The sequence below is a fragment of the Esox lucius genome, chromosome 12 (genome assembly GCF_011004845.1).
Source record: "Esox lucius isolate fEsoLuc1 chromosome 12, fEsoLuc1.pri, whole genome shotgun sequence".
Classification (NCBI taxonomy): domain Eukaryota; kingdom Metazoa; phylum Chordata; class Actinopteri; order Esociformes; family Esocidae; genus Esox; species Esox lucius.
The window spans coordinates 11,058,434-11,079,960 of record NC_047580.1 but is presented as its reverse complement, the minus strand read 5'-3'; the positions used below and the strand labels follow the sequence as shown (position 1 = coordinate 11,079,960).

General features: G+C 43.6%; 1 protein-coding gene across 2 annotated transcripts in view; it reads left to right on the top strand.

Annotated features, from left to right (window-relative positions):
- Nucleotides 1-21,527, top strand: part of zbtb46 (zinc finger and BTB domain containing 46) — a 69,673-nt gene that overhangs the window by 15,429 nt on the left and 32,717 nt on the right. For both annotated transcript variants that reach the window (XM_010875836.5, XM_020051890.3), the window contains exons 2-3: nucleotides 3,987-4,212; nucleotides 5,764-6,598. In XM_010875836.5, coding sequence (XP_010874138.1) covers nucleotides 4,024-4,212; nucleotides 5,764-6,598 — 1,024 coding nt within the window. In that variant the 5' untranslated portion in view covers nucleotides 3,987-4,023. The remainder of the gene's footprint in view (nucleotides 1-3,986; nucleotides 4,213-5,763; nucleotides 6,599-21,527) is intronic.

Genomic DNA, 21,527 nt, shown 5'->3' with positions numbered 1-21,527 from the left:
GGTGAAACCTGGTTGGTTTGCTATGGGGAAATAAAGGACTGGGAGAAGCATGAACTGTTGTGTGACACATTGGTTGTTTCAGAAAAACTGTTCCCATTCAGTATCCCTTATGTTCCCCCTTAACACTTAACCTGAGGCCTGAACATAACCCCTAGGCATAACTCTTCCCTAATTCGAACTTTTACCCTAAATCCTAAGCCAGAAATACTTATTTTTCGCTTACAGGGTAAGGCAATGTATACTATTCCTTGTTCACTTATCCTTGTGGATCATTTTGGTCCCCAAAAGTATAGTAAAACAAGGACACACACACACACACACCAGTCTGTTTACTGAGGATTTCTGAAGAATAGAAAGCACTTCGTTTTAGTTTGCTATTCGGCGTCCCTGTAAAAGAAAACAGTCAAGCGCTTTAGTGTGGAAGAATGCCAGGTTCTGTAGCCTTGTCTGTCTGTCACTTCTTTAGATGAGCCTCAGTGTGTGTATCTCTCTCTCTGTGTGGGTGTCTCTATCTCTCTCCTTTTCCTATATGAAGCTGTGTAATTATTTTGTGATTCATCTTGTTCTCTCACTAGGCAGATTGATTGAGAAACGCTTTCTTTAATTCTCCTAAACGGTCTGGATAAACTCTCTTTTATGTGAAGGTGAAGTGTATCACACCCTGAACATGGACGAAGTCTGTAGTTTATAGCAAATATTAACCACCATGCTCAACTTTCATAGGGGGTGTAGAAGGTTGACCTCGGAGGTCTCAGCGAGAGTTCAGGGAGATACAGCGCCAGGGTCAACTGGGGGCTAAGGTGGGGGGGGGGGGGGTACATGGAGGACGTGAAGGTAGGGGAGCAGAGGAAGGGAGGAGGGAGTTGGCTGGGTCATCTACATATGGGGAGGGAGGTGCATGGGGGACGGGGGGCGGGGGGGGTGGTGGTGAAAGCAGCCAATTAGACAAATGATCCACAGAGGTCAGAAGTCGGACAGCAGACCACCCCATTAATGTTCTCTTTCTTTCCTCTCCCTCTCCCCTCTTCTTCTCTGCCAAACTCAGGCTCTCAGGTTCTGCTGAAGCGGTAAATCTGATTAGTGTTTCACTTTCTCTCTTTTGCGCCCTCTCTTTTGGCAAGTTGTTGTTTTATCCTCTGTGTTTTCTTTCAATTTGGAGTGTAATTTAACATGTCTGTCACTGTAACCACCAACCACTCCCCCAACAAAACACACCAACACACACATGCTCCCCCACACCTTTCTCCAGCACAAAGTTGTGTGGGATTGTATTATACTCGGGTTCATCTAAAGCGTTTGGTTTCTGCCAGAGAAAAAGTCTAGTAATGTGGTAAAATGTTGGATGTCCCCCGGCTTTATATCTCAACCAAATTGTATAGGATTGTACATAATATCATTTCCATTACTGACATTATATAGGTGTTATTTAGTTGGTGCTGTAAGGTGTTGTATTTTATTATGAGATGGATGTCCACTGGATGTCCACCGATGCAGGCCAGGAGGAGCCATCTGAATGGCAGAATGTGCTGGAAAGCTCTCCACTCTTAGACCGTTCAGTGTTGGGCAGCTTGATAATGTGCAGAAAGCTGGAGAGGAGCGAGGGGGGAGGGAATAATTGTGTCCTTAAAAGTCCTGGGGTTTGTGTGGGGAGGTGAGAGGTGAGGGCTTTCAACGCCTCCATCAGCCCATGAGAGAAAGGACTGTTTCTCAAGGTTAGACGCCGCTGCTGCAATCGATTTTTTTGACAAGTGTATGAAAAGAGAATAAACTAGCTTGCGTCAAAACATGCCTTTACAGGGTAGGGGACAATGTGGTTTTACATTGAAGCAAGTTTCACCCAAGATTTCCTTTGTGATAAGCCTTGGAGAAAAACTTGCCGGGACAATATGATTTTGTAAAGTAAAAAATAAAAAGAAGAAATCAAAGGTTTGTTTTGTCATGCCTTAAAGAAAACCCATACTGAACTAAAAAGCCTGCTAAAGTGGAAATATTTCCCAAAAAACTGTGACAAATTTCCACTAATTGGTCTATTCTGACCAATCTGCCCTAACAAATTCAGACATTAACGGAAATCTGTAATGATTGGACCAAATACCAAATGAGTGGAATAAACGATCTGAATTGTGCCACCGGTCTAAACCAAGCCTGGCTGCTTGGAAGACATCCAGAACCATTTTAGTAGGTTTAGATAGAGAAATCCGCTTCATCGCTTGTCACGTCAATCAGCACCGCCCTCCAACAAACGACACACACACACACACAGCCTTGTCATTCAGTTCTTGCCTGTGTTCGTTGACAAGAGGTATGTTTTTCAAACTGGGTGCGGGAGGCACGTGGGATTGATGTGATCCTACAAGCCGTCACATTGAGCAGAGCTTTCTCAAACATGACCTGAAGTGTGCCGGCCCCCGAGCAAACGCTGCTGTCACCCCGGCCGACCACGGCTGTCGTCTCCTGGAACAGCCAATGAGGCGTGACATCCGTGGCGCTCCCAAAACAAATCAGCGGCACATTCGGTAACACTGCGTCCCGACGATTTAGTCTTCACTAGACGAGAGCAGGAGTGCCGGACTCTGATTCTCTAACTAATGCACAGTGTATGTCTGTCTGTCTCTGTATCTGTCTGTCTCTGCCTGTGTTTTGCTGTGTGTGTGTACGCGTGCGTGCACGCGGCCTGTCTGTTTTTGTGTTTGTATTTTGGTGATTGTGTGTGTGTGTGTGTGTGTGTGTGTGTGTCGGTACATCTGCAATATATGTCATGCAATACACATCATGGTTTGAAAGCTGATAGGCTGATAGCAGCGCTGAGACAAGGCACTTTGCGATGTGTCGTGTTTAACAAAAGCTCTTAACCATGGTATATTGGCCATAACTAAATCTCTCATGTTTAATCTTTCATTCTAAAAACTGGTGTTTAAGATGAGATCACTTGTATGGCGCATCAGAACATCCAATGTTGAACTCACTTCTGGCGTAGCCTACTGTATCTAAACGACAGAAGTTGAAGAAGCGGTCGGGACGTGACTGAATCCATCTTAGATGTGTGTGTTGTGTTGGGCCGTAGTCACCATGGGTCAGGGGAAACAAGCCAAAGCAGAATCCTGACATGTCTACCCCGCAGAGAATGCTAAGTTCTTGTGTGGATGTGAAAACTAAAATTACATTTTACTGTAACCCTTACCTTAAATTGAACCTAACACCATCCTTTACCTCAATAACCTAACGTCTATATCTAAACTTAACGTTGAGTTAATGCCTAACACAAACCTAGTGACTAAGCTGGAAAATCCAGTTTTAACTAGTGGGGATGTCCTCTCATGGTACTCATGTTTTACTTACCTTCTGGGGACTTTTAATCTCCAGAAGTCCCCAGAAGGCAAGTTAAACAAGAACACACACACACACACACACAGTGTCTGATCTTCAGCGAGCCTCAGTTATCCTGCCTTTACACACGCCACGTCGTTTCAGGAAATATATTGTAGGGCTTTTTTTAGATGGCAAACCACAAGTGTTGAAATGTGTTCTTTCTGTTGATGTTGTGTTGGTTCATCAGTAGCATTGCTGTGATGTAACAAATCTATGATCATCCACTGCTGAAGGGGAGACAGAAGACAACTGGGGCTGGTCTTTGGTGTTAGTAGCAGGTTGGGCTACTTTGCTTTGAATCTGGAGTATAATTTGGGATTTGTTTGCGGTAATTAGTAAGAGTGACAAATAGACCATCGGCATTGCTATGCCCAAACTCTGTCAGTGTTTTCCTGTATGATACTGGGAAACTGTTTGAAATTCAGTTAACGACTCTGTTATAACCAACACACGCCGCAGTTGTTTCAGGTATGCAAACGCGTACGGTATTCCAGATTTTAAAAACACAACGTTTGTAAGGTGCACATGAAAATCTATGACTTCCTTTGCATGTAAATCTGTATAAAAAAGGCCTTTCTCTCTGTTTCTCTCTCCGTCTACCCTCTGACCTCCCTCAGATTTGATCCAGGAGAGGCTTTTAGGTCAGCTAACCCAATGAACAGCAACAGAAAGGAGGATATGGAAATCTCGTCCCACTACCGGCAGCTCCTGCAGGAGCTCAACGAGCAGCGGCAGCACGGCATCCTGTGCGACGCCTGCGTCATCGTGGATGGGAAGATCTTCAAGGCCCACAAGAATGTCCTGCTGGGCTCCTCGCGCTACTTCAAGACCCTGTACTGTCAGGTGGGTCTCGGAGGATTGTACGCTCCTGGGTCAATGGATGTCACATCCCAGATCATAGTCACACCCAAGGGGGTTGTGGAAATGATCCGCATGAGGGCATTGGACGAAAAGTATTGTTCCAATCGCTTATGCGTTATTTAAATTTTTTTAAGATAAAGTGGCTTCGAAAAATATTCGGACCCCTTCACTTTCTCCACTTCAACACCATTTGTTGTTTTATAGACTTTATTCATGAAACAATCTACACACGATATCCCATAATTACAAAGCAAAAAACCTTTTATTATGGAGTGAAAAAACTCCCCTGATATATCATGTAGTAATATGTAAGTGTCAGGACCCTTTGCCATACCAGTCAACATTGAGCTCAAATGCATCCTGGGTCCTTTGATCATTCTTGATGACTCTAGAACTTGACTGGAGACCACCTGTGAGAAATACAATTGATTGTGCATGGCTTAGAAAGACCCCTGTCTGTATGAGGTCCAACAGTGCCAGTCAGAGCAAAAACCAAGCCATGAAGTCCAAGGAAATCTCTGCATGGTGATGGGAGCATCACGTTACACAATTGAACATCTGTGAGAAGACCTGAAGGCCCAAGTTCTCCGACAGTCCCTAACCAAAAACTGTTTTTTGCTTTGTTATTATCGGGGATTGTGTGTAGATTGATGCTAAAAGGTACATTTAATCATAAATGAAGTCTATAACACAATAAAATATGAAGTTTAGTGAAGGGGTCTCAATACGTTCCAAAGGCACAGTCTTATCTTTTTTCTTAATTTATTTTCATGCCTTGTGTCCTTTTTTTAATAGGAAAGTGGGGAATGATTTTTGCTGAAAGAACAGTAGGGTGAACTTCAACCCACACTGCAGCAGTATGTTTGCTCCAGAGGCACAGACTTAGACTGCTGGACTACCCTAGGCCACTCGTTCAATCGTTTAATCCAAACTGCTTGCGCACGTCAAAGAGCATCTGCGTTCCCAGGCGTTAAAATAGACCATGGTTCTATTTCAGATGCTTGATGCGCTGTAAGTTTCACCTCTCCCCTCTCCATGTTGGTTTTCAAAAGCATTTTAACCCACATGGGTCAACCGAAAGACGAACGAGAAGAGATCATTCAAAGACAATTAGCAGAAAAAAAGCAATATTTTCTTCGATAGATTTTGCATGACTGAGTCAACATTCTATAGAGATTTAGAGAACCAATAAATAAAAAAATCTGTAAGTAATAAAGAAGACAACCCAATGTTAACCTCCATGACAAGTTTGTTGGAAAACAAAGCTATCTAGCAGTCCATGAATTTGTATAGTTTTATGTAGTTGGTTCACAGTTGATTCTGATCATGATTGTGTCTGGTGGGGACAATCCATTTTGCACATTTAGTCCAGGTGTTAGGTGCTGCTGTCCACTGTGATTTCTCTACAGGGTTATTAATTGATTAATTGGTAGACTAGTGATTGATTACACTCACACAATGTAAAGCAGGTTGAATTCGAAAAGGTCTATAGAATAACAAAAAAGTAATTGAGAATAATTATTCATCCCTCAGGTGAAGAAAGGGGGGGAGCCACACCAACAGACAACTGTCACTCACCTGGACATCGTCACAGCAACTGGCTTCAAGGCTATCCTGGACTTCATGTACTCCGCCCACCTGGCGCTGACCAGTAAAAACGTCATCGAAGTTATGTCCGCCGCCAGCTACCTGCAGATGACCGACATCGTCCAGGCCTGCCACGGCTTCATCAAGGCCGCCCTGGACATCAGCATCCGCTCCGAACTGGCCGACGAACTGGCCGACTTTGAGATTGGGGCCGTCGCCGCCTCCGGGATCGGCGGAGGCGGCGGTGGAGTGATTGGTGGAGGTGGGTTAGGAGGGGCGGCGTCAGAAGCCCTGGCGTCCATCATGTCGGGACGAAGCTCCTCGCCCTGGTTGGGGAGGCGCACCAGCCCGGCCAACTCGTCCGGCGACTCGGCCATCGCCAGCTGCCACAGCGGGTACAGCAAAGAGGACCAGGAGCCCAAGAGCCATGAGAGTCACGACGACGGGGGCCATGACTCCCAGCCCGCCTGGCCGCACGATTACCGCCCAGTCACTGTCAAAGAGGAACAGGTCTCTCCTTCCTCCACCTCACAGCCCCGCGACGGGCCTAGGGTTGGGTCAGGGCCACAGGGTGAGACTAGAGGAGGAGGAGGCACGGGCGGAGTAGGTGAGGGGGCCTGGCAGGCTTCGGGGTCAGGACGGAGGAAGAACCGGAAGAACAAGGACACGGTCAGGCACATTACCCAGCAGGCAGAGGGGGACAGAGACAGTAGGCCTGGCTCTCCGCTGCCCTCCATGATGGGCGTGACTGGATGGGGCTATAGTGGACAAGACATTCCAGGTAGGACACCCTTTCCCTGGTTACATAGGTTGGGTGGGTTGGTGCTTGGTGGGAGAGATATGAATGGAGCTAGTATGGTGGTTCTGGGTCCCGGGTTGGTGAAGCTCAGCCTGGCTACAAGAGATGAACAGCCCATCAATCACCTCAGAGTTTGTCAGTCTAGTGGAGCGTTGGGCCATAGTCGCTGGTTTGAATCCCCAAGCTGACAAGGTAAAGAAAAAACTGCTGTTTTGCTCATGAGCAAAGCAAACACACCTGACCATACATTTTCCTTCTCCAGTTGGTCTGGATAAGACAGGCTTTGTGACTAAAATGATTGGTTGATTTGGTTATGTGTTATCAATCCATATTTGGTTTTGCAATTATCTTACATCCTGTGGAAAAGTAATGCCAAAGATACATTTTCCAGATTTTAACAGCCCTAATCGAATTGTATTACAGAAAACATTTCTTTCCAGAAAGCCTCCATTGGATCCTTTGAGTTGACATTGGAATGTTCAGATTCCTTCAGAGGGAACATTAGCAAAGTGTGTGTCTCTGTCTGATTTGCGTCCATCAGCAGACGTCAATAGGTGTACATCTGCCTTGGTGTGTGTTGGTGTGTGAGCGCAGACAGGTAGATCATTAAAAGAGATGGGGTGCATTAAGTGAGTTGGCTGTGAAAGGGGCACACGCGTGGCAGCAGCTAAAGAAAACAGGGATAATTGAATTGACCTGGGTCAGCGCACGGATTACCGACGCGATCCTCGACCATCCAGACTCCGCCCCCCCTCGCCACAGCGTTCACGGAACGACAACAAAGAAAGAGAATGAAAAAGAGAACAAAAGAAAAAGTAAGGGCAAAAGAAAGAATAAAACAATGAGTGAAAGAATGTGAGACTGAAAGCGAATAAAAGGCGTTTGAAAAGGTAGAGAAGACAGGCTGAAGCATGGAGGAGAGAAAAGGGGTAAGGAGACTAGAAAGGGAGGTTGAGATTGATAGGGGTAAGGCCGAATGGGAGGCGGGAAAGGGAGAGAGGTGAGGTAGAGGATAATTGGAGGAGGGAGAGCAGGGGGAGTGGCAGGGAAGTGATTGAGAAAGAGGGAGAGCGAAGCCAAGGACAACGGACTCATCCGTACAGACTTCTTATTGGTTTTACCAACTTAACTCTAAATTGTCTTGAGGTCTGGAACACATAATGACCTTAGGCGTGACTGAACACGCAACTCAAACACACAAACACACACACTTGCACACGTGTGGTATGTGCACACTCACGCACGCAAACACATGGTATGTGTACACACCCCCACACACACGTCTGGCCTGAACCAGAAAAGGGTTACAGCAGTGGCATTAGCCCGGAAACGTTCTCTGTGTTGACTAAAGGTTAGAGGAAGTATCTTCTAGGCAGTTACCTCTCAGTGGTTTTTCGACTCTCTCGTTTTGGGGACATTTTTTCAGCGCGGTTGATCAGGTTGTCAGCGGCTAAATCGCTGTTTTCTTTTTTTGGCTGTGAGGACGGGTTTGGTTGAAGCGATGTTGCAGTAATGAGGTGTTGTCTTTCAGGGGGCTTGAGTGTATTTGTGTTGGGTCGTCCGGCCGTGGGGTTTTAGCCATGTGTGTTTAACAGGCAGGTCTCTGTGGTGTTTTTTTTTGTTCGTTTTTTTAGACTCTGGGGTTGTCCAACAGGTTAGCTTGGCTTTTGTTGTACTGGCAGCATAGAGGGATGACAGGATTAGCGAAGAGTGTGTGTGTGTTTGTGTGGGTATGTGTGTGTGTGGAGACACCATCCGGTCCGGTTGGTTTCTATGACGTCCTCTACCGGGGATAAGAGGCAGAAGGGCACCTCCACTCTGAGATTAGCTTAATTGCTTCATTCCTTATTGATGGAATAATGCCTAAACGCTCTCTCTCTATATAGCACTCTCTTTCTCTCTGTATCTCTCACTCGCTGTCTCTTTTTCTGTTCTCTGTACTCTCTCTCTCCCTCCCCATTCCCCCCCCCCACCCCTCCTTTTTGATAATGTCTCTCCATAGACTGGCTCTACCCCACATTGACTGAGCTTGTTTTAAGACGTCTCCTTTGAGTGGATGTTGGAGTAAAGCCGAGATGCTATCAGAGACATGGAGACAGTGCTGTCTATTTTACGATGCTTCCAAACAGTATCAACATGGCCTTTAAACTGAGAATATGCATGTAGGGTATATACAGCTGTGTAGGGTATACACAGCTGTGTAGGGTATACACAGCTGTGTAGGGTATACACAACTGTGTAGGGTATATACAGCTGTGTAGGGTAGATGGAATGTATCATTTACTCAGCTATGAACAGATGCCACATCATAATTTGAGACAGGAAATGGGAGTTGCTGTGTGGACTGGAGTCAGTTTACTTTTTGTTCTTGTTATAGTGGTTAATCACCTGTTGTTCAGGCAAATCTGTTAAGTTGAAATTCCAAACTTTCAAAGCCTTTTTAGAATTTAAAAACAGCACTTCAGAAAACATTAAGGATCATATGGTTTCGGTTGTGAGCTGTTTAGTGTTTTGTGAATGAAAATGCAAGTTGACCCAAACATCTGGGAGAATTAGGGCTTTGGTTTTGTAGATTCCTTTCACTTGCAAACATCTGCTGTGGGTTTGATACCACTATCAAGCTCACTGAGCTGCAAACTGGCTTCCGTGTGACAGAGAGAGGTGCGTTTGTTTGAAATCAGATCATGAAAAAATCATGTAATCTAAAGATTGTCTGGTTGTTTTTTTTTGGGAGGCTTTTACAGTTTACGTGTTCACATTGTATTCCATTTTATAATAAGTAAATAAAACGTACAGTGTTTCGAAATGCAGATCATCAAGGAGTCACATGACCAAATTCAATACCAAATAACCCTTTAATAAAACAATTCGATAATATGAACTCGGTAAGGCAAATGTTTTTAGGATCTATCTGAATTCTCTGTTAGTTTTCTCTTAATTATTTTATTTATTTTGGAAGCTCCACAAACCTAATAATACATTTTAAAAAAAAAAGTTTGGTTAAGGTTATTTTCTGTCTGAAAAAAACCCGCACTGTGACCTTTTGGGTTGGCTAAGGGGGATTTTTGGAGATGCTTGGGGGATGGACATTGTGACATGAGCACACGCACATATGCGTACACAAGCGTACACACACACACACACACACACACTACTCATGAGTATCTGATAATGTAGACGTGTGGAGATAAGCATCGCAAAGTTTGTTCTTTCCATTTCCCTCCAGGCCTGACATCGATTACATGCTGGGTTTGAGGAGGGGGTGTGAAATCCCACCATGCTAGCAGAACACATCCTCCTCCTCCTCTCTGCGCACGGCTGGGGCATGGCAATCTATCCCGCATGTACAACCGTACTCTCTCTCACACACACACACACGCCCACACACACTTCATACGCTGTTACGGATTTCATAAAAAGCTTTTTTTTTCTTCAAGATACGGTCTGACTACACTGTTCCTATGCAGATTACATTCTATAAGATACAGTCTGACTACACTGTTCCTATGCAGATTACATTCTATAAGATACAGTCTGACTACACTGTTCCTATGCAGATTACATTCTATAAGATACGGTCTGACTACACTGTTCCTATGCAGATTACATTCTATAAGATACAGTCTGACTACACTGTTCCTATGCAGATTACATTCTATAAGATACAGTCTGACTACACTGTTCCTATGCAGATTACATTCTATAAGATACAGTCTGACTACACTGTTCCTATGCAGATTACATTCTATAAGATACAGTCTGACTACACTGTTCCTATGCAGATTACATTCTATAAGATACGGTCTGACTACACTGTTCCTATGCAGATTACATTCTATAAGATACGGTCTGACTACACTGTTCCTATGCAGATTACATTCTATAAGTGAACGGCAACTCTGTCTTCGACAGGGCTTGTGTGTTAGTCACCTTGGAAACCATGTTAGGAGACTCATTTGATCATTTCATCAAATCATTTTCTTCTCACAGCTTTTATTTGCTGAGTACCAGAAGTCATTCTGCTGTGTGTGCGCGCATGTGTGTGTGTGTTTGTGTGTTTAGGCCCGTGTGGCTTTGGACCCATGTCCTTTTGACAGACTCACCTGGGTGCAACCATACAGACATGCCCCTCTTCGCTTCTTTGTCAACTTTTTCTCTCGTTGTCTTTTTTCTTTCCCTTCCTGACTCGTCCCCAAGTCTCAGCAGTGTAAAGGTGAATGCTTGAAATAATGAATCTGCTCCCCCTTTCGCCCCAACCGCTCTGTATTCCAGTTAAGACTCTCCCCAATGTATTTGCACTTCATTAATCTTGAAATAGGTTTAATATTTAAAACACAGCGAACAGATTTCAACCCTATCGCACCTCTCTGCTTTTTCTCCTTTTCCTCTTCTTACTTTAATAATCTATACCTCCTCTTAATTCACTACCTCTCTATTAAAAAAATAAATAAAATAGATTTAATATTTAAAAACTGGGATTTAATTTGGAAACCCTTCTCTTCACGACCCGTGGCTCGACAAGTACTTTTATGCCTGAGTGATGTTGGCCTCTCATTTTCTTCTTAAACTATGAGAAAAAATCTTTCTCACCTTCTCCTTGTCTCCCTTTTCCTGTCAGCCTCTCTTTCTTTCCCTCTCAGTCTCTCCTCTCTTCACTTGTCCATGACCATGTGGAGGAGCCCCTGTCATTCCCCCTGTCCCTTACTCCATTTCCTCTTCTTCAGCCCTTCCCTAACTGTCCCTAACTGACTCCATCTTTCCTCCTCAATCTCCCCTTTTCCCTCCTTCCATCTCTCTCCCCACTAGTCTCTTGTTTCTGTGTTGTGTTGGCCGTGGAGGAGGCTGAATGGCTATTTGTTCTGGTGGTAGTCGTGACCAAAGACTGTTGTGCTTTTCTTACCCCTCTCTCTCTCTCTCTCCCTCCCTCTCTCCCTCCCTCCCTCTCTCTTCTGCCTCCTGTCTCGCTCTTTCAGTAGCCCACTGTTCTATTATCACCGTGGTAACCAGCACTTCTCACCGCCCACCCTCCATCTTTGTCGAATGACCTCACATCCCGTCGGACATTATGGACAGTACACCAGCTTAAACCCCTCTCGCCTACACACACACACACACACACACACACTACCAATCGGTTGCACTATCATCTATTTTATAATCACAGAAATATGGTCCACGCTTCTCCTCACTTTCCTGTCTGTCTCTCCCTCCACCCCCTCACTTCTTTTCCTCCCCCTGTTCGTCTCCTCACTCCCCTCGCGCTCCTCCATGCCCCTCTCTCCCCTGGTCCTTTCCCCAAAATCATCCTGTCCTCTAGATACTACTCCACCTCCCCATCTCCTCGTGCTTTCTCCTCTTCTTCCTCTGTTCTTCACTCCATCTCCCCACTTTCTCCTCGCCTCGGTGTCCGACACAGTGACACCTGTTCTATTTATACAGCCTCTGGTGGACAGGAAGCCTCCCCCCTGTGTCCGACTGTGGCTTTTTCCAAAACGTCAACACCCCCTACCTTCCGCCAGACTGCCAGTGGAACACGACAAAGAGGAATACAGGTTGGGGGGGAGGCGAAGAGGAATGGAGGAGAGGATTGGCGGGCGGAGGAGGCAAGGGGGTTAAAGATTAGCCACCCCGCCCTTAACCTAGGCAGGGTTAATCGCAGCCCACACACACACACACACACACACACACACGCCTGTGCACATTGATCGCTCAGTTACCCAGAAGGCACCCTGACAGGATGTCCTGTTGGCACAGGGGGCAGGCTTGCTGTGGTTGAACGTTCACAGTATCATGAACACACACACAATGGATCAAGTCTGTACTGTAAATTATTATAGTGTGATTCAGTATTGACATGGAGAGAAAATGTAATCAATAAGGTCTGTAGTGGTATATGGCCAATACGCCATGGCTAGGTGCTTTTCTTATGCACAGCAGAACGCTGAGTGTCTGATCTTCATAAAATGAAAGGCATGGTCAATTGGATTAAATCTAGAGATTGACTTTGCCAGTTAAGACCTCTCCCCTTTTTGGTCCCGAAAATCTGCCTGCTTTGGCAGCGGGTTTGGAATCTTGCAACGTTGTCCAAGCGTTTAGGGGCATTTGGTTATACTTATACCGCTGAAATAATTTCTTTGTATATCGTAGAAATCGTTCAGCTGCTGATTTCAGGAGTTACATCATCAATAAAGAGAGAGCCAGTTCCAGTGGCAGCCATACATGCCCAAGCCATAACACTCCTTTCAGCATGTTTCACAGATGAGGTGGTATGTCCAGAACCTTTATTTCTCCACACTTTCCTCCCGCCATCACTCTGGTACATGTTTATCTTTGTCCCATCTGTCCACACTACCTTTTTTCAGAACTCTGCAGGCTTTTTTACAAAATGTGTTAGCAAACAGTAACCTGGTCATAATATTTTTTAGGCTAACTAGTAGCGGTTTGCAACTTGCAGCATCTGTAGGTCTGCTGGAGAGGTCTTCTGTGGATGCTAGTGGTTGAGTTGATGATCTGTCAGACATTTGTTTTGTATTGATTATGGTGAGTGTTTTTCGGTCATCCACTGTAGAGCGCTTATTTCATTTGTTTGAGATTGCTGAGTTCACCGGTGCTTTTCGCCTTACCAATTGTTCCAAAATGTTGTTTTTTGCTAAGCCCAGCCTTTTTGTTAGGTTTAAGATTTAATTTTTTGCTCAGACTCATAATGGCTTCTTCGACTTCACTTGACTACGTGTTGGTCCTCATGTTGACAGACAGCAATCCAGAATCCAAAGGTAAACACAAAGCTTAAAATCAAGACTAGACATTGATAGCTCTCTACACAAATGAATACTGCTCAAACAACCACGTTAGAATCAAAGGTCAAGACAATTCTCCCAAAGCTTTGATGTCCAGAAATAGAATAAATAATATTTGTGAAACCACAAATGCCCTCAAATCAAATCAGTTTATCTGTACTTACAAATACAAACATTTCTCGTAAAGAGACAAAGAAAAGCTTAGTTTCACTGTCCCAATAATTACTGAGAGCACTGTATTGGCCATTCACCACAAATCCCTAAAGTGCCTCATTGCGACTATGAACCGGTTACCTCCATTAAAACAGTAAACATATTTATTTTCTCATTCCTGTGGTAGACGGTCTCAGCCAATCAGTATTCGGTTCAAACCAAACGGTTTAGAAGGGCAGATATGCAATGGACATCTGTTGACAGGGAGCCAGTGAAGAAAACGACAGGAACATCAAGCCAACAAGAGGTCAGTCGGACTGATCTACTTGGAGTGAGGAAGAACTGTGGTGTAGTGATCTGATTCTCTCTAATGGATAAATCGGTCAGATTGAACTATCCTGTGCTGCTTGTGACCTCAGCTCCTATGTTACTCTGCAGCAACAGACCACCAACCAGATGAATTTGCCAGCAGGCCAGCTTTAGAGACGAGGGGAGAGCGTTTGTCGTGTGTTTGTGTGCCTTTACGGCAGAGAGTGAAAGACGTGTGCGTTTTTATATGTTTGTCCTTGTCTACATGTGTGTCCATGTGTGTTTTAAGTGCTGGATGTTGTTGTTGTTGTTGTAAGCACCCATCTCCCCTCTTTCTCCCATTGCTTTTTGCCACAGGGGCAGCTGTAAACATATTTTCTCCATGTATTCCATTCTGGCAAGCTTTTAGCCATTTCCTTCTTTCAAGTAAAAAATAATCTGAAAGGTATTTTCAATATCAAAGCCCATAGTTTTATTTATGGCAAGCTAGTCATGGTTGCAGTGGTTTTTGCCTACTGCTTAGAATAATATATTGCCAGAATCCTGAACTGGTATCGCCACACACTACTGCTTTTGAAGGGGTAATATGTCGGATGTTTGCAGTGTGACAACATTTTATATTAGTGATTTATGAAATTATTCACTTCCCTGATCAAATATCTTATTTACACTGGATTACAAATGATACATGGAAATTTCATTATATTTGATATTTTATTGTAAGGTGACATGGGATTTTTGTTGGGAAATATTAAATAGAACCAGAAAAGGAACCAGGCAAGCCTAGTTCAGCCAGCTGTCTATCCGGAACTGAGTGTCAGTATAACATCTTGACATTAAATAATTTTTTCATACATTAACCCTTTGACGCGTACGATCACACCGGTGTGATCAGTCTAGAGTGGTCCCTGAAGCGTACGATCACACCGGTGTGATTAGAACGTATTGTTTAGAACGCATCATTAGAACGCCTAGGTACGAGTGACGTAACAATGGCTGGTCAGACCGCGCTGTTATTTACTCACATTTAGCTCAAACAGCGTTTATAACTTCATTTCCTGATTGTAATTGTTTCAAGACCACACTATATGTTATTAACCAGGTAGCAAGCATAAAAAAGTGTTACTTACGTACCAACAGGTGGCCAACACTAGAAGTTAGATTTTCTACAATAAACATAATACGCAAAAACGAATTATATTAGCGACTACTATAGAGCATCTAACCATTTCCTGAAAGAGCTGACAACCTGTCAAAATCATTGTGTAAAAACTTTCAAGTTACGTTACCTGTTGAGGGTGCTGCTATGCTTTTTATCAATCAAAGATAAAGAAAGGTGAGTAACTCTAAGACCTGATGGTCATTTACATTTGCCAGTCTTTCGGACAGATTTGCCATCCTGGGAAAACTATGATCTTCATTTTAGCTGCACTGCATTACAGGTCAAACTTTGTTAGCTAGCGGTTAGCTGACGTTTGCTAGCGGTTAGCTGACGTTTGCTAGCGGTTAGCTGACGTTTGCTAGCTAGCTACAGTTACACATAAACCAGCTCTTTGCAGCTCTTTGAATTTGAGTCAAAAAGAGAAGCTTGCAATGCAATGTATTTAGTGTTCCTTACCTGGCAAAGTGACTTCATGTCAACCGTCTGAACGCCACTCAATGCATGTAGCTAACATGGGGTTAATCCAGTCAGTTTGTTTTGGTAGGGTTCACGCACAATAGTTCAATTGGCAGATCTAGTAGCAAACCGATGGCGCAAACTAAAACAGTATTACAGCACTACTTTTGTTGAGAAAAAAGCTCGTAATCTTCAAAAATCTACCTTTTCACCGATCGCATTTGTCCATTACTAAATGCAAGAATCGGAATCTATAATTTGAGAGCTTCTGAATAATTACGTAAAACTATTTACACACCACCTATTGCCTGATAGATTGCGTATGTATATTGATACAACAAGTGAAGCGTTTCAGTATCTTTCTCGCTGCGATCTTTAGAAATAGGACAGCATTTTTAAGATTGGTTCATAATTATTCAATATACATTTTTAACAGTTACTACCTGTAGAAGTTTGTTAATATAATTTAAATAAAAAATTAGATGCATAACTAGTAAGCAGCGTGGTGTTTTTGGGAAGCTGCAGATTAAATGTTTTGTGACGTCACAATCAAATTCTGGAACTCTGAGTGAGTGCTGAACTCACGCGCAAAAAAACTCACTCTGGGGGGCCGTTAAGGCATATTTGAAACTCACGCGTGAAAAGGTTAACATCACGCCAAGTTTGAATATATTGCTAGACACCATTAAGCACTGTGTTAAACTGACTCATGTTTCTTATTAAGTTTACATCCACCACAAATAGTATCTATGAAAGGGGCTTTTGCCACTGACTGCTTTAACAGCTTGTTAGTCAGTATTTAGGCACTAATTGGAATAGTCATAAGAATTGAGCAATTGCTTGCGATACTGAAGATGAACTTTACACTGCCAAAGCTATTTAATTTCATGGCACAACAACGCTTGTTTTTCTTTCATTTGTGAATGATTAATAATTGTCAATATAGGGGAGGATAACTGACTTTTTCTCCATCATGAGAGAATAGTGGAAACCCCCTACTGTTTTATTGCCCAACGGGTTTTGATGAAGTTTATATTACCCCAAAAAGCATGTACAGATGCGTACTTCGAAGATCCACCAGAAATAGTTGCAATATAACTGGAAAATGTTTTATATTAGGCATACTATAACATAGCTACTGATGGTTGTTGCCTGCAAAGTTTTTGTCTATCCTGAACAAATCCTAATGCATAATTTGTTTGGCAGTCCGTGTCTCTAACCACTACGCTATTTAACAAGGGGTAGTCAGTCAGACACTCAGTCAGTCACTCAGTAAGAGACATTCGCTCTTCTTACCGGGCTCCGTTTACGCGGTCCGGCAAAAATACAAAACTTAAATATGCAGCCCAAATAGGTAGGAGCAGTGGGTGCTCCCAGATTACAAAAATGTAAGAAATGACACACTTACCCTACCATTTGCTTCCACTTGTGCAACATTAAAATTGGTTGTCATATTTTCTGGATAAAACTTTTGAAGGGTCACTGGTTATGCTGTGACCCTTCAAAATAATGAAGACAAAATAATGAAGACAAAAGAGCATTCTACTGAAATTGAAATTAATACACAGTGAAGAAAAGTCTGACCCTTAAAAAAACAAAGCTCAAAGAGGAAGGAAATGTGGGAGAGAAGGGAATGGGGTGATGGTGCGACAGTCAATCATATCAAGCGCTCTGCTTAAAACGTCAGTGGGGTGTGTCAAAAAAGAAGCCGTTACTCAAAATGCCCCAAAAAGTACTCTCAAAGCATGAGATTTTTTTTTTAAATTCAGATCTGACAAAGAGGTAGCTTTTTGGCCTAAACTCAAAGTGAAGCTCATACTGCCTAACCTTTGACAAATACCATCCCTAAGTATGGTGGTGGCAGCATCACTCTGTGGGGATGCTTCTCATCAGCAGGGAATAGTCATCTTGGTAAAATTGAAGAAGCAATGGATTGAAAACATACTGGGAAAAACTGTAAGAGAACCTGCTTTAATGTGCTAAAAAAAACTCAAGCTTGGGAGGAAATGTACCTTTCAGCAGGACAATGATCCCAAGCACAAGGCCAAAGCAACAGTGGACTAATCCTGATCTCAGTCCCATTCAGAATCAGTAACACTATTTAACCCTGGCAGTCCACAAGCGTCATCCAACCAACCTGAACAACCTGGAGCTAATCAACCTAGATGAATGAGCCAAAATCACTGGCACATACCAAAACACTGCTTTAAAGAAAACTATAAAGCTATTAGATGAGGTAATTATTTACAAGTAGGTTGAGCTGCAAATATATTGTTGTCAGACATGTCGTCAACGCTGTCAAAGAATTTAGCGAGGTGAGCCTGCTCTTTGTCAGTTCCCTGCTGAATGGTCATGTTGGGTTACCAGGGTCAAAGGTGAATGCCTCTTCTTTGCCAGATAACTGCAGAGACACACTGCATAACAAAGGAATGTAGACAAGAGAAAAAAATAGGTATGTTTGAAAGGGGATAATGTAAACAAACCTCAAATGTTTTCACAAGAAAAATACCAGAAAGTCCTATCTGAAAGCGGTATAACAAACAGTCAACAATTATAGTTATCCGAATGGGACTGGACTCCAGGGTATGAAGCCCCAGGCTCCACTTTTAAGGGCATCCCTGTATCTCTCCTTGCTCTCTATTTTTCAGCTTAATTTGACAAGCTAAGTTGACTAAGAACACATTCTCACTTACAGAATTGACCTAAGAGCCATTAGAGTCAACCGCATTGTTGATTGAACAGGGATTCAATCTAGCAACCTTCTGGTATCTGGTCAGATGACCTAACAGCTTGGCTATCTGGTGCCCTTTAAGGAAAAAGAAGAGAACCACAGTCTCTCTTCTCTTGGTCGTGTTCTTGCTCTATCTCCTTCCAGTTTACCCTCTGTTTGTTTTAAAGGTTTGTGCTCTATTTACTAAACTGACCCCCCCCAACTCCTTACCCGTCGGACCAGAATGAGAAAGGGGGAGAAAAGGAGGGAGAGAACATGGAGGAGAGGGAGGAGGTAGTGTTTGGACAAACGTACGCCCCTAACAGGATGTGGAGGTCTGGCGGCTCGTGGGTGTGTCGGCTTGGCCCAGTCACAACACACACACACACACACACACACAGAGTCGTGGGAGGGTTCCTGGTCCAGGGCAAAGTCTCTTTTCCTCTGACACATTCATCCTTTCCTCCCCTGTTCCTCCCCCATATCTCACCCCTTCCACCACTTCTCTCCCTCATCCGTGTCCTTCCCTTTGTGACAACAGCCTCTCCCCTCTTGTTGTTTTTTTTTTTTAAGTGAAAGAATATTTGAAAGGCAAAGCAGAATTGACCAAGAAGAAGGTGAAAACACAGGTGTTTGTGTGTTGGGGAGCTTCACGCTCTCTCCCTGACTTCCAGCTGCCCCCTCCCCAATCTGTGGCCTTCCCACTGTCACTTCTGCTCATCTTCATCTGTGTGTGTGCGTGCTCCTGACAGCACACACTTATCCATACCAACTCACAGAAAGAGACACACACACATGAAAGTTCAAATTGCAGCCAGTGTTTTTCTCGGTGAACAGTTTGAACTCATTGTCCTCTACACACAGTGCCTCTCTTAATCCCACAGCCTCCTGTAACCCCCATATCCCATCTTAAGCTCCTTCCTCACTTCAAAACCCTAACCAATCATTCTTCTGCCCTCATCCCCCCATTCATCTCTCCTCTCCTCACTCATCCCTTCTCTCGTTCTTCCTCTCTTCTCTCATCTCTCCTCTTTTCTTTCATCCCTCCTTAACTTTCTTTCATCCCTCTGCTAATGATGTAGTTGAGTGGTCTGTGTGTTTTTTGCCTTTCGAGTAGATTGGTAGGTTGGTATTGTTTGTGTCTGTGTTCATGTTTTACTAACCTATTGGGGACTGAAAATCCCTGCTAGGATAATAAAACAATGGAATTCTGACCTTGTGGGTCTCCAAGACCCCAAAAGGCTATTTCTGGTCTGATGGCAAAAGTTAAAATGATGGTTAGGATAAGGAATTGGGGTTTGGTTTATGGTTAAGGTTAGGTATTTAGGGTTTGGTTTAGGGTTATGGATTAGGGGAAATAGGATTTTAGACTTAAGTAACTTTTAGTTGTTATTCGTTGTCATTGCTCCAATGTGCCGGTTAGTCTGGTTGGCCTTCCCCCTAATTCCCCTGACCTCCTTCGCATCCACACTCAGGATTTAGTGCGAGTGTGTGTTTGATGAGTCGGTCAAGGTGAGACAGGGGAGAAGGGAGATAGGAAGGCAGATTGTGTGCAACACACAGACCCGCCCCCCCCCCCTTTCCCCCTTCATCCCTCTTTTCCCAGCCCTGATAAGTGGAGCCAGAGTTTGTGGGGGTTAGGGATTCCTGTCTGGAACACACACACACACACACGGATCCGCCCGCTCTACATTCCTCTGTTGGTCTGAGGAAGCAGCCTTCCCTGTTCCCTCCACTCCCAAATTATCCCCTTCGATTCTCCTAAAGTCACAGCATGCTTAACTCACACTTCTCCCTCTCTCTCTTTTGTTTCTTTGTATCCGCCCATTCGAGCATTTTCCAAATCATTTCAATAATTTTCTGTCTCCTAGCTCCTTCTATTTCATCCGGTCTCTACCCCATCTTTTTATTTTCTGTTACAATTCTTATGTTCTTCCATCTCTCCTTCCTCTAATCATTCTGTTCAGACTTGTGTATCACTGAGGGGAAAGTGTGTTTTGTCATCCATCTCCTGTCCTCTAGCTATCACTCTTTGTCTCACTTTCTCTGTGGCAGGCTTGTCTTTGTCGTTTGCCGTCCCATTCTGCCTCTCACTTCTTTCTCATCTTCTTTATTGCTCTCAGGATTCCTCCCCCTTTCTCTTCCTATTTCCTGTCTCTTTCATTGTGGTGTTTCTCGTTCTGTCCTCCTTTTTACACCCCTCGTCTGTCTCTCTCTTTGTCTGTCTCTCCAAATTCAATTTCAATTTATAGGCTTCATTGGCATCATGAACATTTGTTTACATTGCCAAAGCAAGTGGAAAATAAGAAAGGTACAATAAATAAGTAAAGTGAAAACATTGTTTTATAAAAAATTCTAAGTAAACCCACAAGTTTCAGGAGGATGAAGATTTTTAGTGTTATGTTGTAAGCTATGTAGAGTGTTGTATCTATTTGCCAATGGTTACAGGATGAATGATAACAGAAAATTAAGAGAATAATATAAATTATTAGTGTTGTTTGTGCTCCACTGGTTGACCTTTTCTCTTAGCAGTAGTTCTGAAATACTGCTGCTATGTGGCCATTGAGGCTGGCCAGTGGTTTAAAACGCTGCACCATACACACATACTGATGCAGTCGGGGTTCAAATCCCACCTACAGCTCTTCCGGAAAGGACTGTCTCCTATATATTTCAGCACTTTCTTGTCCAATAGAGAATGAAATACTAGAAAAATATATACAAAAATAAAACCTGCACATTGCAGTAGTTTAGCTAACAAATATGGTAAATGTATCAATGTTTGATTCAATTTAAAGTTCTTTATGGCTCTATATGATCTGATATAATGTCTGTAATGTGTTCAGATGTTGGGTGGGAGATCAGAAAGTGCATTTCTGTCTCCATCATATTTTGTGCGCAGTTTGGCGGCCTCTCTCGATAGCAAGGCCATGCTCACATTCGTACATTTTTGTCAACCCCAGTGGTCAGGTATTCTGCCACGGTGTGCTCTCTGTTTAGGGTAAGGTAGCATTCAAATGTTTACATTTTTTTTTTTAATTCTTTCCAGTGTCAAATACTACTTTCTGTTTTGTCATGATTCGGTCTAACTGCGTTGCCTCTGTCTCTCTTCCCCTCTCAAGGGAAACAGGAAATGACATGTTTGTAGCCTCGAATAAGATTGCGGGTCTGTGACACGCTCTGTCCACTGGGGATACGAGGGGGAGGGGGTAGTGCTTTCATTTGCACAGCTTCTGCTGATTTGGTCATAAGCAATTAATCTCAGTTGTCCCTTTCTCAAATGAGAGGAGAAGAAAAGAAGCTCCCATCTCTCTCTCGCTTTGTCTA